The 22,137-nt window shown below is 39.2% G+C and overlaps 1 protein-coding gene and 1 long non-coding RNA gene across 9 annotated transcripts in view; one reads left to right on the forward strand and one right to left on the reverse strand.

The window, feature by feature from the left end:
• Positions 1-22,137, forward strand: part of LAMA2 (laminin subunit alpha 2) — a 374,353-nt gene that overhangs the window by 309,974 nt on the left and 42,242 nt on the right. For all 7 annotated transcript variants that reach the window (XM_081856105.1, XM_081856106.1, XM_081856108.1 and 4 more), the window contains 6 exons: positions 721-837; positions 5,824-6,006; positions 11,077-11,231; positions 14,422-14,565; positions 16,493-16,626; positions 18,418-18,577. In XM_081856105.1, the coding sequence (XP_081712231.1) occupies positions 721-837; positions 5,824-6,006; positions 11,077-11,231; positions 14,422-14,565; positions 16,493-16,626; positions 18,418-18,577 (893 nt within the window). The remainder of the gene's footprint in view (positions 1-720; positions 838-5,823; positions 6,007-11,076; positions 11,232-14,421; positions 14,566-16,492; positions 16,627-18,417; positions 18,578-22,137) is intronic.
• LOC309338824 overlaps positions 1-22,137 on the reverse strand; it is an 82,575-nt gene that overhangs the window by 10,308 nt on the left and 50,130 nt on the right. The window contains exons 2-3 of one of the 2 annotated variants that reach the window (XR_014155071.1): positions 21,658-21,769; positions 16,665-16,836 (exon numbers count right to left, since the gene is read on the reverse strand). This is a non-coding gene — a long non-coding RNA (uncharacterized lncRNA). Of the gene's footprint in view, positions 1-16,664; positions 16,837-21,657; positions 21,770-22,137 lie in introns of those variants that run through there. The other variant, XR_014155070.1, reaches the window with a different exon arrangement.

The following is a 22,137-nucleotide window of genomic DNA, read 5'->3' on the forward strand; positions in this document are numbered from 1 at the left end:
ATTTGGCAAAACTGCATACAAACATGTATATTTGGAGAAATTTGCTTTAAATTTGATGGATTTCCATGAAGGCTTTCAAAAATAATAGTAGCATATTGCTGTGAAAATATGGAGAACTGATTGGGAAAAGGAGAAACTGAGAGAAAGTGAAACTGATATATCTGACCTACATTGGCTCCCAGTACTTTTCCAAGCACAATTCAAAGTGTTGGTGCTGACCTTTAAAGCCCTAAACAGCCTTGGCCCAGTATACCTGAAGGAGCATCTCCACTCCCATCGTTCAGCCCAGATACTGAGGTCCAGCACCGAGGGCCTTCTGGCGGTTCCCTCACTGTGAGAAGTGAGGTCACAGGGAACCAGGCAGAGGGTCTTCTCGGTAGTGGCACTTGCCCTGTGGAACGCCCTCGCAACAGATGTCAAGGAAATAAACAACCATCTGACTTTTAGAAGACATCTGAAGGCAGCCATGTTTAGGGAAGATTTTAATGTTTGATGATTTATTGTATTTTTAATATTTTGTTGGAAGCTGTCCAGAGTGGCTTGGTAGACCCAGGCGGATGGCGGGGTATAAATATGTTGATGTTGTTGTTGTTGTTGTTGTTGTTTGATTTGATTAAGAACCTTTCAGCTTCCTGTTTTCCTGACAACATACATGGTATATGAAATAAACAGAGGCTTCAGAAAACTAAGTCAAATCTTTGTTTTGTGCCCTCTTTGCAGAAAATGAGGATAATCTAAAAGGAATGCAGAATAGGTTGCAAGATGCAGAGGAAAAGAACTCAGATCTCCTGAAAGCTTTGAACGACACCTTGGGGAAACTGTCTGCGATTCCTAATGGTAAGTTGTAGGGCTGACCACCATTTGGGGAGCACCCGAAATCCATTTCCCACATTGCTTGAATCCAGCCAATCAATTATCATGAAGCGAGTGGGGTTATGTTGTGTGTCTCTGTGTTACCAAACAGCTTGAAAGGAAGTGTTGCAAATGTAGCAAAGTTGCCATCAGTAGAGCTAGGCCAGGGGAAATAGGTCTCCATTTTGGGAAACTGGGCAATTCTTTTGTCTGCCTCGGGCTTTCCTTTCTGCATGCAATCAACATCTCATTAAGGAGGACAAAGGGCCAAGTACATTCACCCACCACCACCGTTGCCCTCCATTAGTTGGAAGGCAACTGTATACAGAAGGGAGGCTGATCTACTCCTGCCACCCCGGTTAGATTGCCACTTGCTGAGAATCAGAAGTGGGGAGACTGCAGTTGCACTCATGTCCTGCTTGCAGGCGTTTCATAGTCATCTTGTTTCCTTTGTGAGAACAAGATTCTGGATTTAGATGGGCCTTTGGCCTGATTCAGCAAGGCTTTCTCATGTCGGTGTGTGTTAGAACCCTGGAAGATCAGGGGTCTAAAATACATTGGAAGCCTCTCCCGGGTAGGCATTTGTTTGACAACACGAGAAACATTATTGACATTTTGGAACTCTTACAAACAAATATTAACACTAGAGCGGTGTTAATTTTTATTGATGCGGAGAAAGCCTTTGACAACATTTCTTGGATGTTCATGAAGAAAAATTTGGAAGGGATGGGAGTGGGACGGGGGTTTGAAAATGGTATAGAAGCAATATATTCAGATCAAAAAGCTAAATTGATAGTAAACAATGTGGTGACGGAGGAATTCAATATTGAAAAAGGGACACGACAAGGGTGCCCTCTATCCCCATTATTGTTTATCTCGGTCCTGGAGGTGCTTTTGAACATGATTAGAAGGGACCGGTCAGTTCGGGGCATTGAGGTTGGAGTGAAACAATACAAATTGAAAGCATTTGCAGATGACTTGGTATTAACACTACAGGAGCCAGTTCCTAGCACAAAAAGAGTTTTGGATTTAATTTCTGATTATGGTCGGGTGGCGGGATTTAAGTTGAACAAGCAAAAGACTAAGGTCTTAGCAAAAAACCTAACGTCTACAGAAGCAGATGAGTTTTTGAAAGAGACAGGATTAAATGTGGTTAAAAAGGTAAAATACCTAGGGGTGTACCTGACTTCTAAAAACTTGAATTTGTTTAAGGACAACTATGAGAAATGTTGGTCAGAAATTAAAAGGGATTTGGAAATTTGGACAAGACTAAAACTTTCCTTGTTAGGCCGAATAGCAGCTATAAAGATGAATGTTTTGCCGAAAATGTTATTCTTGTTTCAGACCCTGCAGATTGTGGACAAAGTGGTATGTTTTGGAAAGTGGCAGAAGGATATCTCTAAGTTCGTTTGGCAGGGCAAAAAGCCCCGAATTAAGTTTAAAATACTAACAGATGCGAAAGAAAGGGGGGGATTTGCCCTGCCAGACTTGAGGTTATATTATGAATCTACAGCCTTCTGCTGGATGAAAGATTGGTTTTTGTTAGAGAACACCGATGTCCTAGATCTGGAAGGGTTTGATAACGCTTTTGGGTGGCATGCGTATTTGTGGTATGACAAGGTTAAAATTCATAAAATGTTCAAAAACCATATTGTTAGAAGAGCAATTTTTATGGTCTGGACAAAATATAAAGACTTATTGGAGAGCAAAACACCAAGGTGGCTTTCACCGGCGGAGGCCAAGGCACGTAAGAGACTTAACATGGAGGCCTACTGGCCAAAATATTGGGAACTAATTGAAAAAGATGGTGACAATTGGAAGCTGCAGAGTTTTGAAAGTGTAAAAAGCAAGGTGCGAGACTGGTTGCATTATGCTCAAATTCGGGAAATTTTCAAAACAGATAAAAAGGTTGGGTTTCAGGTGGAAAAATCGAAATTAGAGACAGAATTGTTAGAACCTAAAGACAAATTACTTTCAAGAATGTATAACTTGCTGCTTAAATGGAATACACAGGATGAGACAGTCAAATCCGCCATGATAAAGTGGGCACAGGATATTGGACATAACATTATGTTTGAGGACTGGGAAAGGCTATGGACCACCGGATTGAAATTCACGGCATGTAGTGCCCTGAAAGAAAATATTATGAAAATGATATACCGGTGGTACATGACCCCAGTCAAGCTTGCTAAGATATATCACCTGTCTGATAATAAATGCTGGAAGTGTAAAGAGGCGGAAGGGACGTTCTTTCATCTCTGGTGGACATGTCCGAAAGTGAAGGCCTTTTGGGAAATGATCTATAATGAGTTAAAAAAGGTATTTAGATATACCTTGCCTAAGAAACTGGAGGCCTTCCTTCTGGGCATTGTAGACCAGAATGTGTTAAAGAAGGATAGAACTTTTTTTATGTATGCTACAACAGCAGCAAGAATTCTCATCGCAAAGTGTTGGAAGACACAAGATTTACCCACACTGGAGGAATGGCAGACGCAGTTGATGGACTATATGGAACTGGCTGAAATGACTGGCAGAATCCGAGACTTGGGAGAAGAAACAATGGAAGAGGACTGGAAAAAATTTAAGGACTATTTGCAAAAATATTATAAGTTGTATGAATGTTAAGAAAATGCACTTTTTAGGAAATATTAGCCCCAGCAATGGTAATCAGGTGAAATGAAAACTAAGGCACAAGATGATAGAGGTGAAATTAAGAAAAATTTTTATTGCATTATGTTTTAATCACAATACATAAGATCATGGTTATAATAATTTTGACTTTGGTAACATGATGAATTGAAAGATACAATAAGTAATGAAATAAGATAATAAATAGCTGAGGACTTTGTATTATGAACATTGGGTTACAAATATACTGAAATGGGTAATATGACAAAATGAAAGATACAACAAGTGATGAAATAAGATAACAAAATGCTGAAGTTGGTATTATAAATAATGCAGATTCGGGAAGATGTGGGGAAGTCCAAAAGATTCTGTAAAAGAAATATGATTTATGAAACTCTTGTATTTTATTTTTTGTTCTTTTTCTTATTCTGTAAAATTAATAAAAACATTTAAAAAAAAAATAAATAAAATACATTGGAAGCCTACATGAACACAGTAGACTCCACACAACAGGCTGTAGCTTTTTAACAGGACGGATGCTTATGCACACTCCGTCCCTTTCTCCTCTTGCGGGTGGGGTGATTGTTTGGTTTGTTATTATGTTTGTTTTTCTGCTTTTATACTGTAAAGCGCCCTGTGATCCTCGGATGACAAGCAGTATATAACTGTATTAAATAAAATAAATACATGTTGCTAATTATTTGGATAAAGGAACACACAAAGAGGGTTTTTGTTTTGTTTTGTCTTCCCATGCTATGCTGTGGTGGCCTCATTGCCCAACTTCACAGCACAGCATCAGATGGCAAGGATCATCGTCTAGGCAATACAGGTGTGAACACTCTTCCCACCATCTCTACACAAGGGTGCTCCATTGCTCGTCATCCATCTCTCACAGTTCACAGGCAAGACTAGGCCCTAGTAAGTAGTGCTGCAGTATTGACAGACTTGACTGAAATATTTTTCTGATCTCTATTTTTTGACAAGGGATGTATGTATATTATACTTTTCGCTATGTGCCCTCCTGCCTGTGAGCATCATTGAGGATGCTGGTGTTCTGTCTGCCACAGAAGAAGGAATACTTGGCATTCTCTCCCCCCTCCCCCCTTGGCATTGCAGGAGCTATCACTTTCTTGTCATTCTTAGAAGGCCAGTTCTGGAAGTTAATTTTCTTCTTCTTCCAAGGAATGAAAGACAACATAGGCTGGATCTAGACAAATCAAAGAAGCGTTTCAGTTTAAAGCATTGTAAATTTAAACAGGGAAAACAGGTAGAGAAAAATGGGACTCCACATCGCCATCTGGTGGCACAATATTATATCGCATATAGAACTCATATAAATCACTTTTTCCTTACCAGTCTAGCTGAGTCCATACTGCTAATCCACCGTTTTCCTCTAGCTCATTTTCCCAAAATACCTATCCTTCCTATTACCGTAGCAATTCAGTACAGAGACTAGCAAACTGTCAAAGAGTAAACGCTCTGTCTAGTTAGGCAAAACTCAAAATTTCCAGAGAAATATCACAAACCCATAAATGAAGGGAACTGAAATTGACTGAGACTCTTTGCATTCAAAAGATATAAACAGAAGCCAAGATCTGCTGCCAGTATCTATCCATATGTGGCAAACTGGCATGGCTCCATAGGTATGTTGCCATACTTCCGACTGGAAAGAACAATTCTCTGTGGTACAGTATAACACTCGGCATGGTATCTTCAGTGTGCCAAAAAATACTGGATCACAGACTTTTCTGATTTAACAAAGTTGTGATCTAATTAAACTAGCTCACAAGCATCTGTGCTCTTTTCTTTGCCAGTGCAGGTGACAGGGTTTGGCAGGGAGGACAGGACTATGAAATCATGCTCAGAAGCTGGCTCCTGTGAAAATTGTATGTCCAAATTTGTATAATATGTAAGTGTAGATTTCAGACATAATTCATATAGGTACCATGGCAGTTCAATCAATAAGCATTTGCAGTCCTCTCATTTCACAAAAAACTGATAACACAGGGCTCCATTCCACTGACAGTTTTTTCCTTCACAAGATATTTAGCTAGGACATTGCTAGTGATATCTGATGGCAACATTTACTGACAGGATATTACTGAAGTTTGGTGAGAAATCACATGCAGGTAGCATGATAGTAGGATCTGGCTAATATATGGCATGCTCCTTTACATTAGGTGAGAAAAGAACTATATTTTTAATGGTTTAGGTTTCCATATCTAACCAGTGATTTTGCCCTTCGTAACTACGTCGAGGGGAATGGCCTTGCGTCAGTGATAGAGCACGTCTGTGCATACAATACGTACAAGTCTCTCATGCCCACCTACCTCCCATTTACAGACACAGCAGCCAAGGTACAAGCTGTCAAAGACAAAGCCAAGCAAGCAAATGATACTGCGAATGATGTCCTGGCTAGAATCAGAGATCTCAATGAAAATCTCCTTGGCTTAAAAGACAACTACAGAAAACTGGCTGAGGATGCAGCCAAGACAAATGCTGTGGTGAAAGATCCCACCAAAAACAGTAAGAGCATATTTTTTCATACCCACTGTTGTTTGTTCGTGTACTTCTGCAGCTATGAAAGGCTTCCTTCCCCTCCCTAACTCTGTATATGATTTAAAGCATATAAGTTCAAGTGCTGTTATTACAGACGGCAACCACTTTTCATGGGGGTTCCATACCTGCACACATGTCGGTGGAGCATGCATAAGCCTGCCCCTGTTCTGCCCTCTTCCAGGTCCTAAAGGACACACATCAATTGGACACATGCAGAATAGTGTCTGCTTTTACAAGCAAATTATCAATGGAAAAGCACAGATTAATTGATGGTGCTGTTTGTTTGTTTATTTTATTTTTATGAAACCTTCCCAACAATAGTCAATTTGTTTCTCCATACTGTATCTCGTTGCTGTTTTTATTTTTCAAATAGCACAACCTTTCCCAACTTGGTGCACTCCAGATGTTTTGGACATCAACTCTCATCAGCCTCAGCAAGCACAGGCATTCAGGCAGGGAGTAATGGAAGTTATAGGTCAAAACCTCCGGAAAGCAGCAGGTTAAGGAAGGTTTACATAGCAAATAATTGGCAGTAGGTTTTCTAGAATCCATTCTCTTGGTTCTTAAAACATCTCCATTAAGATTAAGAACTCTAGCGCTGCATTTAAAAAACAAAGAAGTCCTTGAAAGATCATTTCTAGTACAGTAGAAATAACGACAAGCTTTTGTAGTATGAACATGTCAGCTTGGTCAATGAGCTAACCTTTAAAGGGGGAAGCATGAGAGAAGAATTTAATAAAGCTGTCTTTTGGTTGTAGGAAATGTAATATAGCCTCTTGGGTAATATAGCTGTGTTAAGAGTATATTTTATGCTGATCCCTTAGTTATTATATTCACAGAGTAGCCCTGTGTTGCATGGTAGGAGAATTGAGCAAGAACGTCTCCAGCACAGTCGAGTGACCTCTAGCATTGCAATGACACAGAAAATGAATAGTCATTTCCATTGAAGGTCCTTAAATAGTCACAGTGGAAGAACTTAGACGTGTTTAAATCACATACCTTCTGAGGTATTATGTACATGAACTCTGTCCTATATTCCTTCCATAAAGTCTCAGTTCTGCATTTGAAAATGCAAAAAAATTAAATAAAAAACCCAGTCTTCATTTTTGGGTTGAATCTAGGAATAGACAGTTCAGTCTATATCTAGTCCATGCCAATTTTGCATACGTTTATGCGTAAGTTCATTCTGTTCCACGTCTCCATTAATGTGCAATTTAGGGGGGAAATCCATATGAAAATTCACATTTAAGTGTGTATTTAAATATGTAGCTAACTGTAGATAACTACGTATTTTGCTTTATCTCAGTGTATGCTTTTCTAAGTGTAGTTATATTAGAACAGGAATGCTCCTCAGATTCTCATGGCTGTCCTTCCTCCTCCTCACTTTTCCTACTCAAATTCACTCCTCTTTCCAGCGCTACCTACAGTGAACATTAAATCTGTGCCACCTACACCACAGTAGACAAGAATTTATAACCCCACCAAGTTAAATTAAAACTATCATTAGCACTCAGCTTGGTACAGATGTTCAGCTGCCATCTTAATTCCATTTGCTTGGGACTGAGCCCCACTGAATTCAGTAAGACTTATTTCTGATTAGACATGATTAGGATTGCTCTGTAAAGTAATGAAAAGGAAAAGGTGAGATTTGAACAGGAAAGGCAAGACAAGGAGGAGGAGGACAAAAAGTGCCATAATCAAAGGAAATGGGAGAGGAAGGGGCCAGGACTTGTGAGACTGGAAATGCTTCATCTGCATCGAGCTATTATCACATGAAGTACACTTACATTTACTCTGTTGATTGTTCTCCAGTGGCAATATATCTAGAGGACCTAATGTGGGCACCTGAAACTGGAGAAAATTCTCCACTTCTGCCAAATCTGCAGTACACTGTGTGCTAAGCTGTGAATTCCTACAGTTTTCTGTTCAGTAATCCATTTTATTGTGTTGCTGTTTGTTGTTTCGAATCTACTGTCTTACAAGTTTTCTTTCTTCTTCTTTTTTTTAAAATCTCCAAAACTTGTCTGCAGAAATCAGTACGTATAAGGTTCTAATTTTATTATTCTTTCTAGCCTTTCCCCTTCCGCTGTGCCCATATGCTTCATTCATTTTCTCAAATACACTTGCATGGTACCTATGTAAGTTGCTGCGCTATAACGCCTTACTATTTAGCCTAGTCAATGTTCCAACATTGACACTAACACTGTTATTCATACCAGGAAAGGGACACACCTCACAACCAGTTCTGATGCTACGAGCCCATACTTAGCGTCTTAAAGCCATAAGAGAGAAATGGAGCAAAGAATGGCAGGAGGCAAAAGTTGTCATTTTATTGAAAGGTCATACGGAGTCAAGACTCCTGGAAGGTGCAGTTCTCCTTCAGATGCTCTGCATGTTCCAACAAGTCAGATTCTGAAAACTTGTTACTTCTGTCATTTTTCACTTGCTTTTTTTCATCTATTGTATCTTGAAGATGAGTGTGCAAAAACATACTGCAACCAGCTCTCCAAAGAAGCTGACAGTAACTTAGTGTTTCTTTCTTTCTTTATGGACCTGAAATGGAGGTCTGATAGTATAGAAAATGATGTCACAGGACTAGGTATAGGGTAGAAACTAAATTCAGTTTACATTTAAAGCTGAATTTCTCAAATTCACACTTACCAGTGTACAATATAAGAACCAAAACACAGCCATCCTTCAAAGTTCACATGAAAATTTTGTGGAGCACTTCTCTGATCATTGTTTACAAAATGTATATACTGGGGGAAATGTGTATGAAAATGAATATTTAGTGGAAATAGCATATAAAGCACACGCTAGATGAAAATTATTTGCAAAGCCGTACATTACTCAGAACTGCAGACAAAAATGTGTTCATTAGCAGAAATTCAGACTAAAATGCTGAAGAATTTTCATGAAGAATTGAAGGGAAATAGCTTCAGAACCCTGGAGAACTGAACTTAAGATTGTAAGAATGAGAAACTGAGCGAACCAGAATTGACCGTCCCCACCATTCCTAGCAAGGAACCAGAAATATGTTGACATTAGACTCTTGGGTCACAATGAAAGCCACTGACTGTTCCATTTTGAAAGGATTAGACAAATTCATGTGGAATGTGTCTGTCAGTGTCCATGACAGAGGAATGAAACTTCCTTCTGTACCTCTGAAAACCAGATACCTGAAGAGAAGCCACAACAGATTGCTATTGTCATATTCTGTCTGCAGACTTCCAGAGACATCTTGGTCTCATCGAGCAAACCAGTGCTCATAAATTCCCTTCACATTGATGGTTGATATAGCCTGTCCACAGACAAATTAAGAAAATGCTTGTAATGGCACTACAAATTCAGTGTAATTTTTTTGTGGTGATTGTATTATGTAACTAGAACCCGGTAATTGTTATAAATTTTATAATACATATATATAGATATATATAGATATATATATATATATATAGATATATATAGATATATATAGATATATACATACATATATATGAATGAGAGGGACGCGGGTGGTGTTGTGGGTTAAACCACAGAGCCTAGGACTTGCTGATCAGAAGGTCGCAGTTCGAATCCCCGCGATGGGGTGAGCTCCCGTTGCTCGGTCCCTGCTCCTGCCAACCTAGCAGTTCGAAAGCACATCAAAGTACAAGTAGATAAATAGGTACCACTCCGGCAGGAAGGTAAACGGTGTTTCTGTGTGCTGCTCTGGTTCGCCAGAAGGGGCTTAGTCATGCTGGCCACATGTACGCCAGCTCCCTCGGCCAATAAAGCGAGATGAGCACTACAACCCCAGAGTCGGCCACAACTGGACCTAATGGTCAGGAGTCCCTTTACCATATATATATATATATATATATATATATATATAAACACACACACAATACAAAACAAAACAAAACAAACAAAAAATCCCTTTACACATTAAACACACAAAGAGGGTTCAGCACATAGAAAAGACTATTGGTCTCACTCCCCATGCAATATGGGCATCTAAGCAGGAAACCCTATGCTTGCAGATCTCTACGCTTCCATGTTAGCTGGAATCCTGAGTGACTGGGGGTGGTCATGTGGTTTACACTTTATAATATTAAGAGCTAGTGAAAAAAACAAGTGTGGGCTTCCAACCTTTACCAGATTTAACAAATATGAAAAGTCCTGAGACATGGGTCCTCATATTTGGAGTTAGACAATTATTTTCTTCTTCTAATTTATGACTATGTAACTAATGAGTGCTAATTTGTTTCCTAACTAATGAAAACTAATGAGCTACCATTTTAGTACAAAATGCTTCCATTAAATCAAGACTAAAGGCAAACTCTGGAACCCTGAGCTGTCCATACTGTGACCTCTAAGCTCTAACTTTTCCATGCCACAGGATCTCAGTTAACCTCAGAAAAAAACACACACAAAAAGCAACCCTGTAACTTCAGACCCAAAGAACTCTTTTGAATATTTCTCCTTTGCACCTATTTTGCCAATCAAGCTCTAAAATTATTGTTGCAATTATTTGGCATCTTTTTAAAAAATCTTATCAGTATATATATTTTTCTGGGCTTTTCAAACACTTAAATCCCAAATGAATAAAGCATGATTTATTTATCTGAAAATTAGCATACACACCTTCATTGTAGCTACTTTACATTGCTTCTGAATTGAGAAACTATGGGTTAATCATGGACTGCAAGTGACAATATGAAACCACACCAGGAGTCTAAGATTAAGCCACAATTTCCAATTACACATAGGATGAAATAAGTTTGTTTAAAACAATCATGATACAGACCTTGGCTGGCACATGAAGGGTGTGTGCATTTGCACAACACTCATTCCTGGATTAATCATCCACAGTTTATAACAAACAAGTCCCATCCCCAATAAAAATAAAGATTTTAAAAAAAAAAAATCCACAGTTTATATAAAATAGGATTGTTATATTCAAACTGGCCCAGAGTGTTCTCAAGTGTTCTCAAACTCATGGTGTTTGTAACCAATTTCTCACACTGTTTCTGGTTGTGTGTTTTTTACATGAAGTTGCTGATGCAGAAGACACTGTTAAAAACCTGGAAGAGGAAGCAGATCGACTGATGGATAAACTCAAACCAATCAAACAACTTCAAGATAACCTAGGGAAAAACATCTCTCAGATTAAAGAACTGATAAATCAAGCCAGGAAGCAAGCCAATTCCGTAAGCCTTTCTAATAGCTTATTCTATTTCTTTAACTATCTTATTTCATTCATACAGAGATCTCAGAAGGGCTAAGGAGGGCTGAAAATAACGATGCTGGTAACAAAGCTCATAAAAACTGGGTGGACTCATGTTGTGCTTTAGCTTGCTTGAGAATTGGTAATCTAAGGGTTAGCAATGCAGGAGCCATTTCCTAGTCATATTGGTAAAGCAGGAATGAAGGAACCACACATAATGTTTGTGTAACCCACTAGCATCCCTCTAGCTGCAGGAGGAGTGGGGTGGTTTGAATCTGAATTGACAGCAGACCCTCCTATCTGGTTGCACTTGCCCAACCCTACATTGTAGTAATAAAAGAGGTTTCCTCATGCCCAAGTAGGGGAGGCAATTACCATGACATAACCAGTAAATGTTCACTTGGTCTTGGAGGGAGTCTGCAACTTTAAGGGTGGAATTCAACATTGCTTTAAGGAGATTGTTCCATCAGTGCAAGCTCCCCTTTCTACATGCTGTTCTGGGACGTTCTTTGGATGCTCCAGAGGCGACATGGGGGCATGAGGGCCTATGAGTAGAGGAGAGGGTCAAGTCCCCTTGTACTAGCAGAACTCTCAGCACTTGTTCCTGTTAGCTGCTCTGTTGAATTAAGCCCTTAAGTTTTACAGTATCTGTATCGATCGTCCATAATGGGATCTTACAACACAACAACCAGAAACTGAAACAACTTTCTTCTCCTCATGGCTCATGTTCATATGATTAAATGTGGTATCTACCTGGTCTGTCATTAAACTGAAGCTCATTGTTCCGCTTCCTTTGGAGCATCACTCTGTCACAGTCACTGTGGTTAAGCCACTATGATGTCACATTGGTAAAAAAGTAGTGCTGTAATTACAGATGGACATCGAGACCAAACATTCCCCATTGGGTGCATGGACCTTTTTCCAGTAATGGAGTGGTTTAGGCCTTGTTCACACAGACCTCTGTGTGCTTGTTGTGCATAGGTGCTGGGATTACGGTCATCATCCCGAGAGTATCTGTTGATGTGCAGCAAGCATATTATAACTTTTGAATTCACACTTGATCAGTGCATTGAGCATGAACAGTGAGCAAAGTTGGAAATGATGTGTCAGTTTATATTTAATGACAAATATTAATCAATAAAATAATGTATTATAATAATGCTGTATGATGAATATATTGATCAAGTGTTTACATTAATCATCCTAACAAAACAAAACAAAAAAGGTCCCATTACTGCAAGACGTAGAAATTTTCTTATCAGCAAGCATTGCTGCTATATATGGAACCTGCCAGCATCTTTGCAGAACCACCAAGAATATTAAATTGGGTTGCTTTCCCATTTTCCTGATTTTCTTCACCTTGTGTCCTCGGGTTAAGAGCATCATTTTCTAGCCTCATTACTGAGTCCTGAATCTGTCTTCCCAGTGTAATTACATTTTAAACTCTGGGATCAGCTGGTAACGCTAAACTTATTTGCCATATGACCCACAAGAATCTGTAAAGAAAATCCTTAGAGATGAATGTTTAGCCAGCTCCTGTTTAATTCAAGTCAAAGCATCATGCTGCCTGCAGGAGAAATACAAAAATAAATGTATGTAGTATAATGCTGATAAAACAGCACCTTCTATATATAAATGATTCTTCATGCAAATAGAGGCGAGGCAACCGATTATTTCTTCCACCTCTTGAAATAATTTTCATGCCTAGGTTTTAAAGCTATTTTCATTACGTTTATCATTTCTCTGAGGAGGCATTCCAACTATTCCTCACTGTGTGGTTGGAAAGCCCAAAATGATGTGGTGGTTTAGCAATTCAATGTCAGTGGCATTTTAGTCATGCCAAAAGTTTTAAGTGAATTTTGAATACAACTATGTGTGACACCTACAACATCTTTAAAAATCTCATTACTATCTAAAATATGGCTCAATTATTATTCATTTAGGTATGTGAGGCTCTGGCAAATCCATATAACACTGCCCAGAATGAAAGAGACTTAGCCTCAATGTAAAAAACAAATAAAGAAATATAATATAATACATTTTTACCTAAATGGTCCCACATTGGACATCTCCTTGCTTTCTTACTTCTTTTTTGTACCTAATATAGAATCATGTAGCTAGTTCACACATGCTACAAAAGGAGGCTTGTTTATACACTCTCATCATGTGGCCCTCCTGATGTTGCTGAAATACAGCTCCCATCATGCCTGACCATTAGCTATGCTGGTTTTGGCTGATGGGATTTTGAGTCCCAACAACATCTGAGCCAGGTTCTCCATCCCTCATGTACACAGTTACACAGCCACATAGTCATATTAAAGTTGAGAAGAGGACACACAGGAAAAATGGCAGCTGTTTTCACAATCCCATTATCATCAGTTTTTAAAAAAAAAAAATGAAACGGGTAAGGAAAACACACTTGCCTAATTTTCCACAAATATGGATATGATACTAATTTGTGCCATCGCCAAAATGTTTTTCTATTTCATAAACTTGAAAAACAAAATAGAATTGTTTACATTCTTATTTGTTTTGGTAACAAGATTCCATAAGCTCAGTAAAGCAAATGGTCCAGGACTTTATTGAGTCTTTTATTATACTCACATAAATGCCATGGCAATAATATTGTAAGCACCAAGTGAACTCTTAATGAATATTAGATAATTAGTTTTAAGAGCTGCAAGAGATCCTCTGAGATGGAACTAGCAAATGACAGTAGAACTAAAATACATGAAAGTCTTCCGTAATGCAAACAGAACAGGAGAGAAGAATGCATTCAAAATAAGGCATCCTATATAGACCACACATCCCACATAGGCTGTATTCATTGTTACCCTTGTGGGTTCATTAGCAACCATTTCTGAATATATTCAACAGGTATGTTGTCACAGCTGACCCTTGTTCATGGTCACATATCCTAGTTAGTTCTTACTGCAAAATAATTGCCAGTACATGACCTGTAATCCAAACCCAGTTTTTAGGAAGTAGATTGCAATTTATTCCATCAGTTTAAACTTCAAGGGAGCATATGATTGAAAAGTGACGAAAATGAGTCCGCTGCATGTATTTGTGGATACCTAACTGTTACACTGGCGGTAATGAGCTGTATAACCTGAGTTCTCTCTCCTGATTCCCCCCCCTCCCAACTTTTCTTTCTTCTGTTTCCATTGAAGATTAAAGTATCTGTGGCTTCTGGAGGCAACTGCATTCGTACATACAAACCAGAGATAAAGAAAGGAAGCTACAACACTGTCATTCTCAATGTAAAGACAACAGTGGCCGACAATCTGCTTTTTTACCTTGGAAGTAACAGATTTGTAAGTCTGCATTCGTTTTCCTTTGGGGAAATTTTAATCCGATCTGTACACCTGTAGCAAATGTCAATGTAAATAAAGGCACAGTGGAAGGGCAGGGAAACTAAGGTTAACTAAATAATTGTAATTCGCCGTAAGGCAAACAAAGATCAAAAGGACTGTCTTTTAACCATGCGAAACAGATTTATAAATTATACAGCTCGTTGATGTACGTTGGGATTGTGGCAGAAAAAGCTCACTGTGTAGGGCTCAGTCACTATTCTCTGATTATTGCTTACGGGAAGTGGGAGGGGCCAAGGCAGTGAGGTCACTGTGATGCAAATTCACCTGCAGGAGGATCAGATGGTCTCTGCTGGTTCATTTGCACTGCACCAGCCTCCACATCTCACCCATCAACCTCCTGGTAAGAAAAAGTAAGCCACTTGATGAGAACAACCTTAAGCATGCAATTCTGTACATATCTACTCAAAAGCAATTCCTACCGAGTTCAGTGGGATTTACTCCCAGATAAGTGTGCATAAGACTTATGCAGCCTAAGGTTATAAAAGCTGAATCAAAAGAGTAAAGTTATCTTGCAATTATTATTTTTTCTATCAGCCAGGAAAAAGATGGCTGGCAGAAGACTGATTGGGAAGGAAGTATAAGAAGGAAAGGATTCAGCAATCCCTTGCTGCATGCAGCACTTTAGATGACCCGCCCAGCCCCTTTTTCATAGGAAATCATCATGGCCAGCATTGTAACAGATAGTCAGGCCCCCACAGAGGTCCAGAGAGGCCCAGGACACAATTTTTGAAGCCTCTGCTGTAATGGATATAAAAAAAAACATGGCACAAGGAAACAAAATAAGACCCCCAAGAAAAGAAAGGGAAACATAATTTGAATGTTTATTTATCAGATGCTTTCCTGGCCTTTTTCTGTACAAATGCACTACTTTGCATCTCATCAATAGTAATTACTGTTATATTAGTATTATAATAAAAAAATATTTTTTTATTTATATCCCGCCCTCCCCAGCCGGAGCCGGGCTCAGAGTGACTAGCAGCAGTAAATACAGTGGCGTAGCGTGGGGGTGCAGGGGAGAGCCAGCCGCACCGGGCGCAACATTTGGGGGGGTGTGCTCGCACTCGCAGCTCTCTAACCCCTACCTGGCTGCAGTGCTGGCTGTGCGAATCCGATCCGATCCGAGCTGCCAGGTCGCCGCCCACTGTGGAGGGGGAGGGTGCCAGGCGTGTGTTGCGGTGCGGAGTGGAGAGAGCGCGAGGGAGGGACTATCTGGGGGAGGGACAATGCAGCGGCAGCGGCAGCGCAGCGCTGAGTGCGGGAGAGAACCACACCCGACCAGCCCAGGCAGCAGCAAGAAGAAGCTGGCAGCGGCGGCAGGTTAGGGGTTAGGGGCGCAAATTACTTGCCTTGCCCCGGGTTAGGGGGCGCAAATTACTTGCCTTGCCCCGGGTGCTGACAACCCACGCTACGCCGCTGAGTAAATATATTAATATTTACTGTTATATTAGTATATTACTATTATAATAGTATTTACTATCGATGTAGAACATGCTTAGTCCTGAGTATGTCTGCACTGATAGGTTGTGGCTATTATTTTTGCTATATGTTCAAATAAGCCAATATTTGAAAGAAGCCCATGAAGAGGAAAAATACATGTTTATGCTATAATTAGAGTAATTCACAAAAATGTCATGTAAATCATGATAAGAAGTAAATCTCCAAAAGGAAAATTAAGGATTTTGAAAGATTATTCCACCTCAAGTGATGGTGACTCATTGTCCTCCACTCACATCTTTCTTATTTTCAATATTTTACTAATTCTCTCACTTTGCCTTGCCTTTTTGTTACTGTCTCTGCTCCCAAGTAGCTTTGCTATTATTTCTCTAATTTATTTTATTTTATTTTTAATGAAATGTCTTTTTTGTAGACTGACTTTTTGGCCATCGAAATGCGTAAAGGCAAAGTGGATTTCCTGTGGGATGTGGGATCCGGTGTTGGACGGGTTGAATATCCAGATCTGACAATTGACGACGGATTTTGGTACCGAATTGAAGCATCAAGGCAAGTACTCGCTTTTTCCATACAAGTCTCATCACACACACACCCTTTGTATTATGATATAAAATGAAGACACCATGTTTCAGTTTCATTTGCTCCTGAGATTAAATCTTTCCTTGTTAAAAGCAGGACGTTTTCAGCAGTGGTACTACCATCAGTAGTACTACTACCACAACTTCTTCCCCGAGGGCTTCGGCCATAGTTTATCACTTCCTGTGGGTTAAAAAGTACTAAATTATTTAGGTAGGTTTTTTTCTGAATTGATGGCCAGTAACTTTCTGTTGATATATGAACAACATTGCCTTGGCTTTTATAATGTCTAGATACTGTTGTCTTGTGTAATGGTTCATGCCACATGCATTCTTTGTCAGGAGCATCGTTATTATAAAATGTAATGCAAACCCGACTAAGACTCTTAAGAATGCACAAGTTTTTATGCAGTTTAATCATGACCATATCCAAGATCAGGCCTTTGAACCTTACCCTCCCGTAAATCTTTCTGGCCCTTCTCCCCCAAAAGATTTTGCCAGCAGTGGGCATGAACATGATGGGACATACTTAATCTATCACAGAAGATTATATAATGCAGTGATTGCAGCATATATAGTATATAATTCTGACCTTATTTTCTTTGAATATCACACCCTGATAGAGTAATTCTGAAACAGAAGTGTGGAACCCAAGTTTTATGGGGGCATTTTTATTATTCTTAGAAGTTATAGCAGACAGGAATTCCATTGACAGTACTAGTTAGATGTCTATGCCAATTAACTAGCCACCTCTATGAAATATACTAATGCTTATTCATGATTCGTTAAGTATGTTATATGACGTTGTAATTATATGTTTAGTAATACATTTCATTTTACAGTCTAATTATACAGTAGGCACCATTAGAATAGTTTAACGCTTTTGCCAGTAATTTGCATGACAGTGCAATTTATGTTATTTTCTAGATAATATTCACCAGGGAATGCCATGCATATCTTGTTCAGATTATCAGCATGTTGAGGCAAAATGAATTGGAATTTAAAGGCCTGGCACTTGCAGAGAAAAAAAAAACTTTGATAAATATTTCTGCTCCATAAATGGAAGGATATAATTGATGCATGAAATAATCAATCTCTGTGAAATAAATTAATGCATTAAAGGATTGTTGTGTTTCATTTTCTTAAAAATCAATGGAAGGTTTTCAGTTTTTAATAAAAGTTTTTAATTGAGAGCTTAATCTTTCATTTGTTCTATTTGAATAAACCTGAGATATATCTTTATTCTGGTTACTTCCTTTTAAAAGAGCAGTGATTTGTTTGGGGTTTTACAGACACAATAGTTCACAATAAGTAGTGGACTTAATGTTTATTGCTAAGGAACCTTCCCTGGAAGCAGCAGTGAGATTGTGTGAAGGTCTGGCATCACTAGTCCCCAAATACTGTTGTGGCCCTTTGTATGTATGTATGTATGTATGTATGTATGTATGTATGTATGTTTGTGAAGGCAGCACCATTCACAGCTTCACCGGATAATGAACTACTGCTAAGGACACCTTTAGTCGGGCAGCTGTGATGAGGCCTAATCAATAAAGAGTGGCCCACTGGCTGATCTCCTTCATGAGATCAACAACTAGTCAGTTATGCTGTGACCCACAATATCTCCTCATAGGCTAAAAGTTGTGCATAGAAATTCAAAAAATGTTCTATTGTATGTGTAAATTTCTTTACTGACTCAGGACTTTTAACGAGCCTATGAATTCATTCATCAATGGTTCCCATCTCTCTCTTTTTTTTCCTCATGAAGGACTGGAAGAAATGGCACCGTTTCCGTACAGGCATTGGAAGGTCCTAAAGCCACCATTGTACCAAGCATTTTCAGTGCAATTTCTCCACCTGGTTACACAATTCTGGATGTGGATGCAAATGCCATGCTGTTTGTTGGAGGCCTAACTGGCAAAATAAAGGTAATGGGTTGTTACTTCACTAGTCCAATTTAATCATGTTTCCATCCTTTGATTTACTTTCTTTTAGATTGAGCAAAGATGGCAATCTTAGTCAAATGAATGAAGCACCCTTCCATGTTCAGTAGCTCTTATCAGGCTGCATAGAAGAGCTCGGGATCAGGCTATTTATATTTGAGGCATCAGGTGGTTCTTATTTATCATCGCATCCATGTTTACTCAGAAATGAGTCCTGCTGCATCTACTAGGTCTTACTTCCATGTTGATATACATGGGATTGCACCATCAGTTGTTGGTCTCTATCTGCAGTATGCTGCAATGCTGCTTATATTGGCTAATCCAGTAAGCATTCTGGGTATTTCAGATCATTTGCAGAAGGGTGGTTGTGGAAATAGGTGACAGTCTATATATTTTATCAATATAAAGGTGACGATATTAATGGGGCATGTTGCTCTATGTAATGCTTTCTAGCAATCCAGATCAATATCAAATCCTTTTCCGGCATTACTGAAGAACACTGGATATAGTTTTATAGAACACAAAAGGCCTGCAGTGTTTTAAAAGGGGTCACAATCACTATTCCATTAAATCTGGGACTAAAGTGCTTATAACTGAGTGAAGGATTTCAGTATTAGCTTTCAGATTCCTTTTATATTGGGGGATATGGCACGAAGAGGCAATGCAAGCACATTTTTCATTCATTATGGGTTCATATGGCATAAGGTCAGAGCTTGCACACACTCACGCACCTATATCCTGGCAGTCGGCTCTGAAGTGAAATCTAAGATTATAAGTGGGTGATGTTGGATGCTTTGCACAAACACTCGGCTGGAATGACAAGTTTGGAAAGATGTTTGACAGGCTATGCAGGTATCTCCCAAGCAGCTCTGCATCCAGTCTGTCAGTCAGACTGAAAAACAATGACAATGTAGAGCGATCAAGATACTGTCAATCAGTCTGAAAAAAAATACTTTAAAGAATTACTTATTTCTGTGTCTGAACTACATTCTAGCAAAGTTAGAGTTATTTCTGTGCCTGATCTAGCAAATTGTATAATTTTTGTGTGCAACATTTTATTTTATTGTTTATTTTATTTTTTACTTTTTTATAAATAATTTTTATTGGGTTTTTACATTTTATAACAACAAACACACACACAAAGACAAAAACACACAAATACAATTACATACCCTAATTTTCTTTACCCACTTTCATTGACTTCCCCCCACCCCCTCCTCTTACATCCCAGTTCCAATAATTAATTCAGCAAGTTCTTACCTAACCTCTTAAACATATTCATATTGCTTTTAAAAATTTAATTCTTTTTGTTTATCTATATTCAACTTATCCAATTCTCTTATAATCATTAATTTCTTTTTTTTTTAAGGTCGATCTAACTTCCCTTCCACAAATTTTCCCTTTATTATATTAATTATAGGTCACATTGACCAAATAAAACAAATCATAACATTTTATAATTCTATTCTCTCTCCCCCCCCCCCGCCCCGGTTTCTGTCCCTTCCCAAACAAATGTCCAAAAAACAAACAAAAAATAGTTCTTAGCCCGGATTCCTCACGTCCGAGGCGTCTGATTCTCTGTCAGTCCCTCTCTGCCAACTATATTGGTAGTCCTCTTTGTTGGTCCTAAGACCCCGAAGGAGTTCAGTCAGAGTCACATCATATTTTCTTTCATCCAGAATGTTAAAAAGTGTTTGCTGCGAAGGACCATCTAGTTTTCCATACTCAAGAGGAAAGTCCCAATCATGTTGCTTTATTCTTTTTAATTTTAATATTCCAAGTACTCCAGGGACTTCCCTCTTCTTCTTTCTCATCTTTCGCAGGTTTGTAATCCAAAGGTCTTCTTGCTCATACTCTAACAATGTAGATTCCTGGTTGATATTTTCCACTTGTAGTGTCTGAACTCCTTCTTTCTTCTCTGTCAATTCCAAAGGCATCTCTTCCTGCTCAGCTGCAGAGTTTTTGTCATACGTCTCCTTTGTGCATTCAGCAGAGTTGTTTGTTTCAGAATTCAAGGTCATAAAAACTTTACTCAGAGCCATACTCTGCTCTTGCAGGATTCCCACGAGAAAGAACATTTTTTCTATCTCCGCCAGTAATTTTCCCTCTGCAGCCATTGTAATGTCACTAATTCCCCCTAGGGGGCTTTCAGTTATTTAGTAGTCCTTTTCCAATAATCTGTTACTTTGTTATTATCAGTACTTTGTTTCCAATCGCCTCAGTTCAAATGTATCACCTTTAATTCCAAGAGTTGTTAAATAACAAAATTCTTTACTTTGTCCGCCCGTTTGACAGCTTCTTTGACAGCTGTCAAACTCCTTTCACTTCTTCCTCCGGCACCCAAATAGGACACTCCCGGGTTTTTGGGGGGGATTACACACAAAGTTCCAAAGTTCCTCCCTTTCTCTCCAGCACAAAATCTTCTTCTATCAAATTTGTGAAAAACTTTTAAATCATCAAAACAGTATTCATTCCACCTTAATTCTCCGTTCCTTGCTTTAAATCGTCTATAAGTAGAGGGGGTGCGGACTTCCCTTTAACACATCCCCCGATCGTGACGAATTCACAGGATAAAAAATTTTTAAAGTCCAAATTCCACTACTCACGGGTCCTTTGTTATCCAGTCCAAATTTTGGGAAGAAAGTCAGCGCTCTCCGGCCATGGCTTGCGGCTTCGCTCCACTGAAGTAGCGGTCTACTCTCAGCACCACGCCACTCTCCGTACCCTCTCCGTAGCCTTTAAAAAGGCTCTTCGTGGGTCGGGGAGGGCGCTTAAGGTGCCCACCGAGTCACCAAGTCCGCAGGCTTCCGCGCCTGCGGTTTCTGAGGGTCCCCGTGTCGCCGGCATGGCAAGACCCGTCTTCAGCAGAGCCGATTCCCTCCGGAGCTCGGAGGGAATCCGCCATTAGCCGTTCGCGCTAACCCGGAAGTTCTATTTTATTGTTTATTTTAATAAATAAATTTATAAACTGTCTCACGGAATAAAGCCATTGAAGCAAAAACAGTTATAAAATTGAACTTCCACAATTATGGAAAAACCTTCTTAAACAAAAATCTGCACTGCACCTTTAAGTTTCCTGATGCAAAAGGAGATGAGGCAGCCATGGCTTCTGTCTCTCATTGCCCCCCTGTCCTGTCATCTGCTGTGTGGCACACCTGGAGTTAATGTTCATTACACCTAAAAGAAAAATAGTCCATGAGACAAATGGGCAGAAGAAGCTGCCCAACTCCCAAAAGATACAGTGCAGTTCTGGCAACCATAGTAAGATGGTACTTGCCATTTCCCCGTTTTAGGAATTTTTTTTAAAAAAATCTATTTTTCTTCCCTCTTTCGACTTATCCGCCCCCTTTCCAATGTGCTTTTTCAGTTTTACTCCAGTAGAATGCAGTGCCTACTCATCATGAAGTTCTCAAATGTGCCAATTAAAATATTCACAATGACCTTGGAACAGATCGCCCATGTTGTTACACTTTCAAGTCATGCCTCACTTTGAAAGTCAAGTTGCTCTTCTCCATATGCTCACACATTAATATTTTTAATAATCA

This window comes from Podarcis erhardii (genome assembly GCF_964252035.2).
Source record: "Podarcis erhardii genome assembly, chromosome: 3".
Lineage (NCBI taxonomy): Eukaryota > Metazoa > Chordata > Lepidosauria > Squamata > Lacertidae > Podarcis > Podarcis erhardii.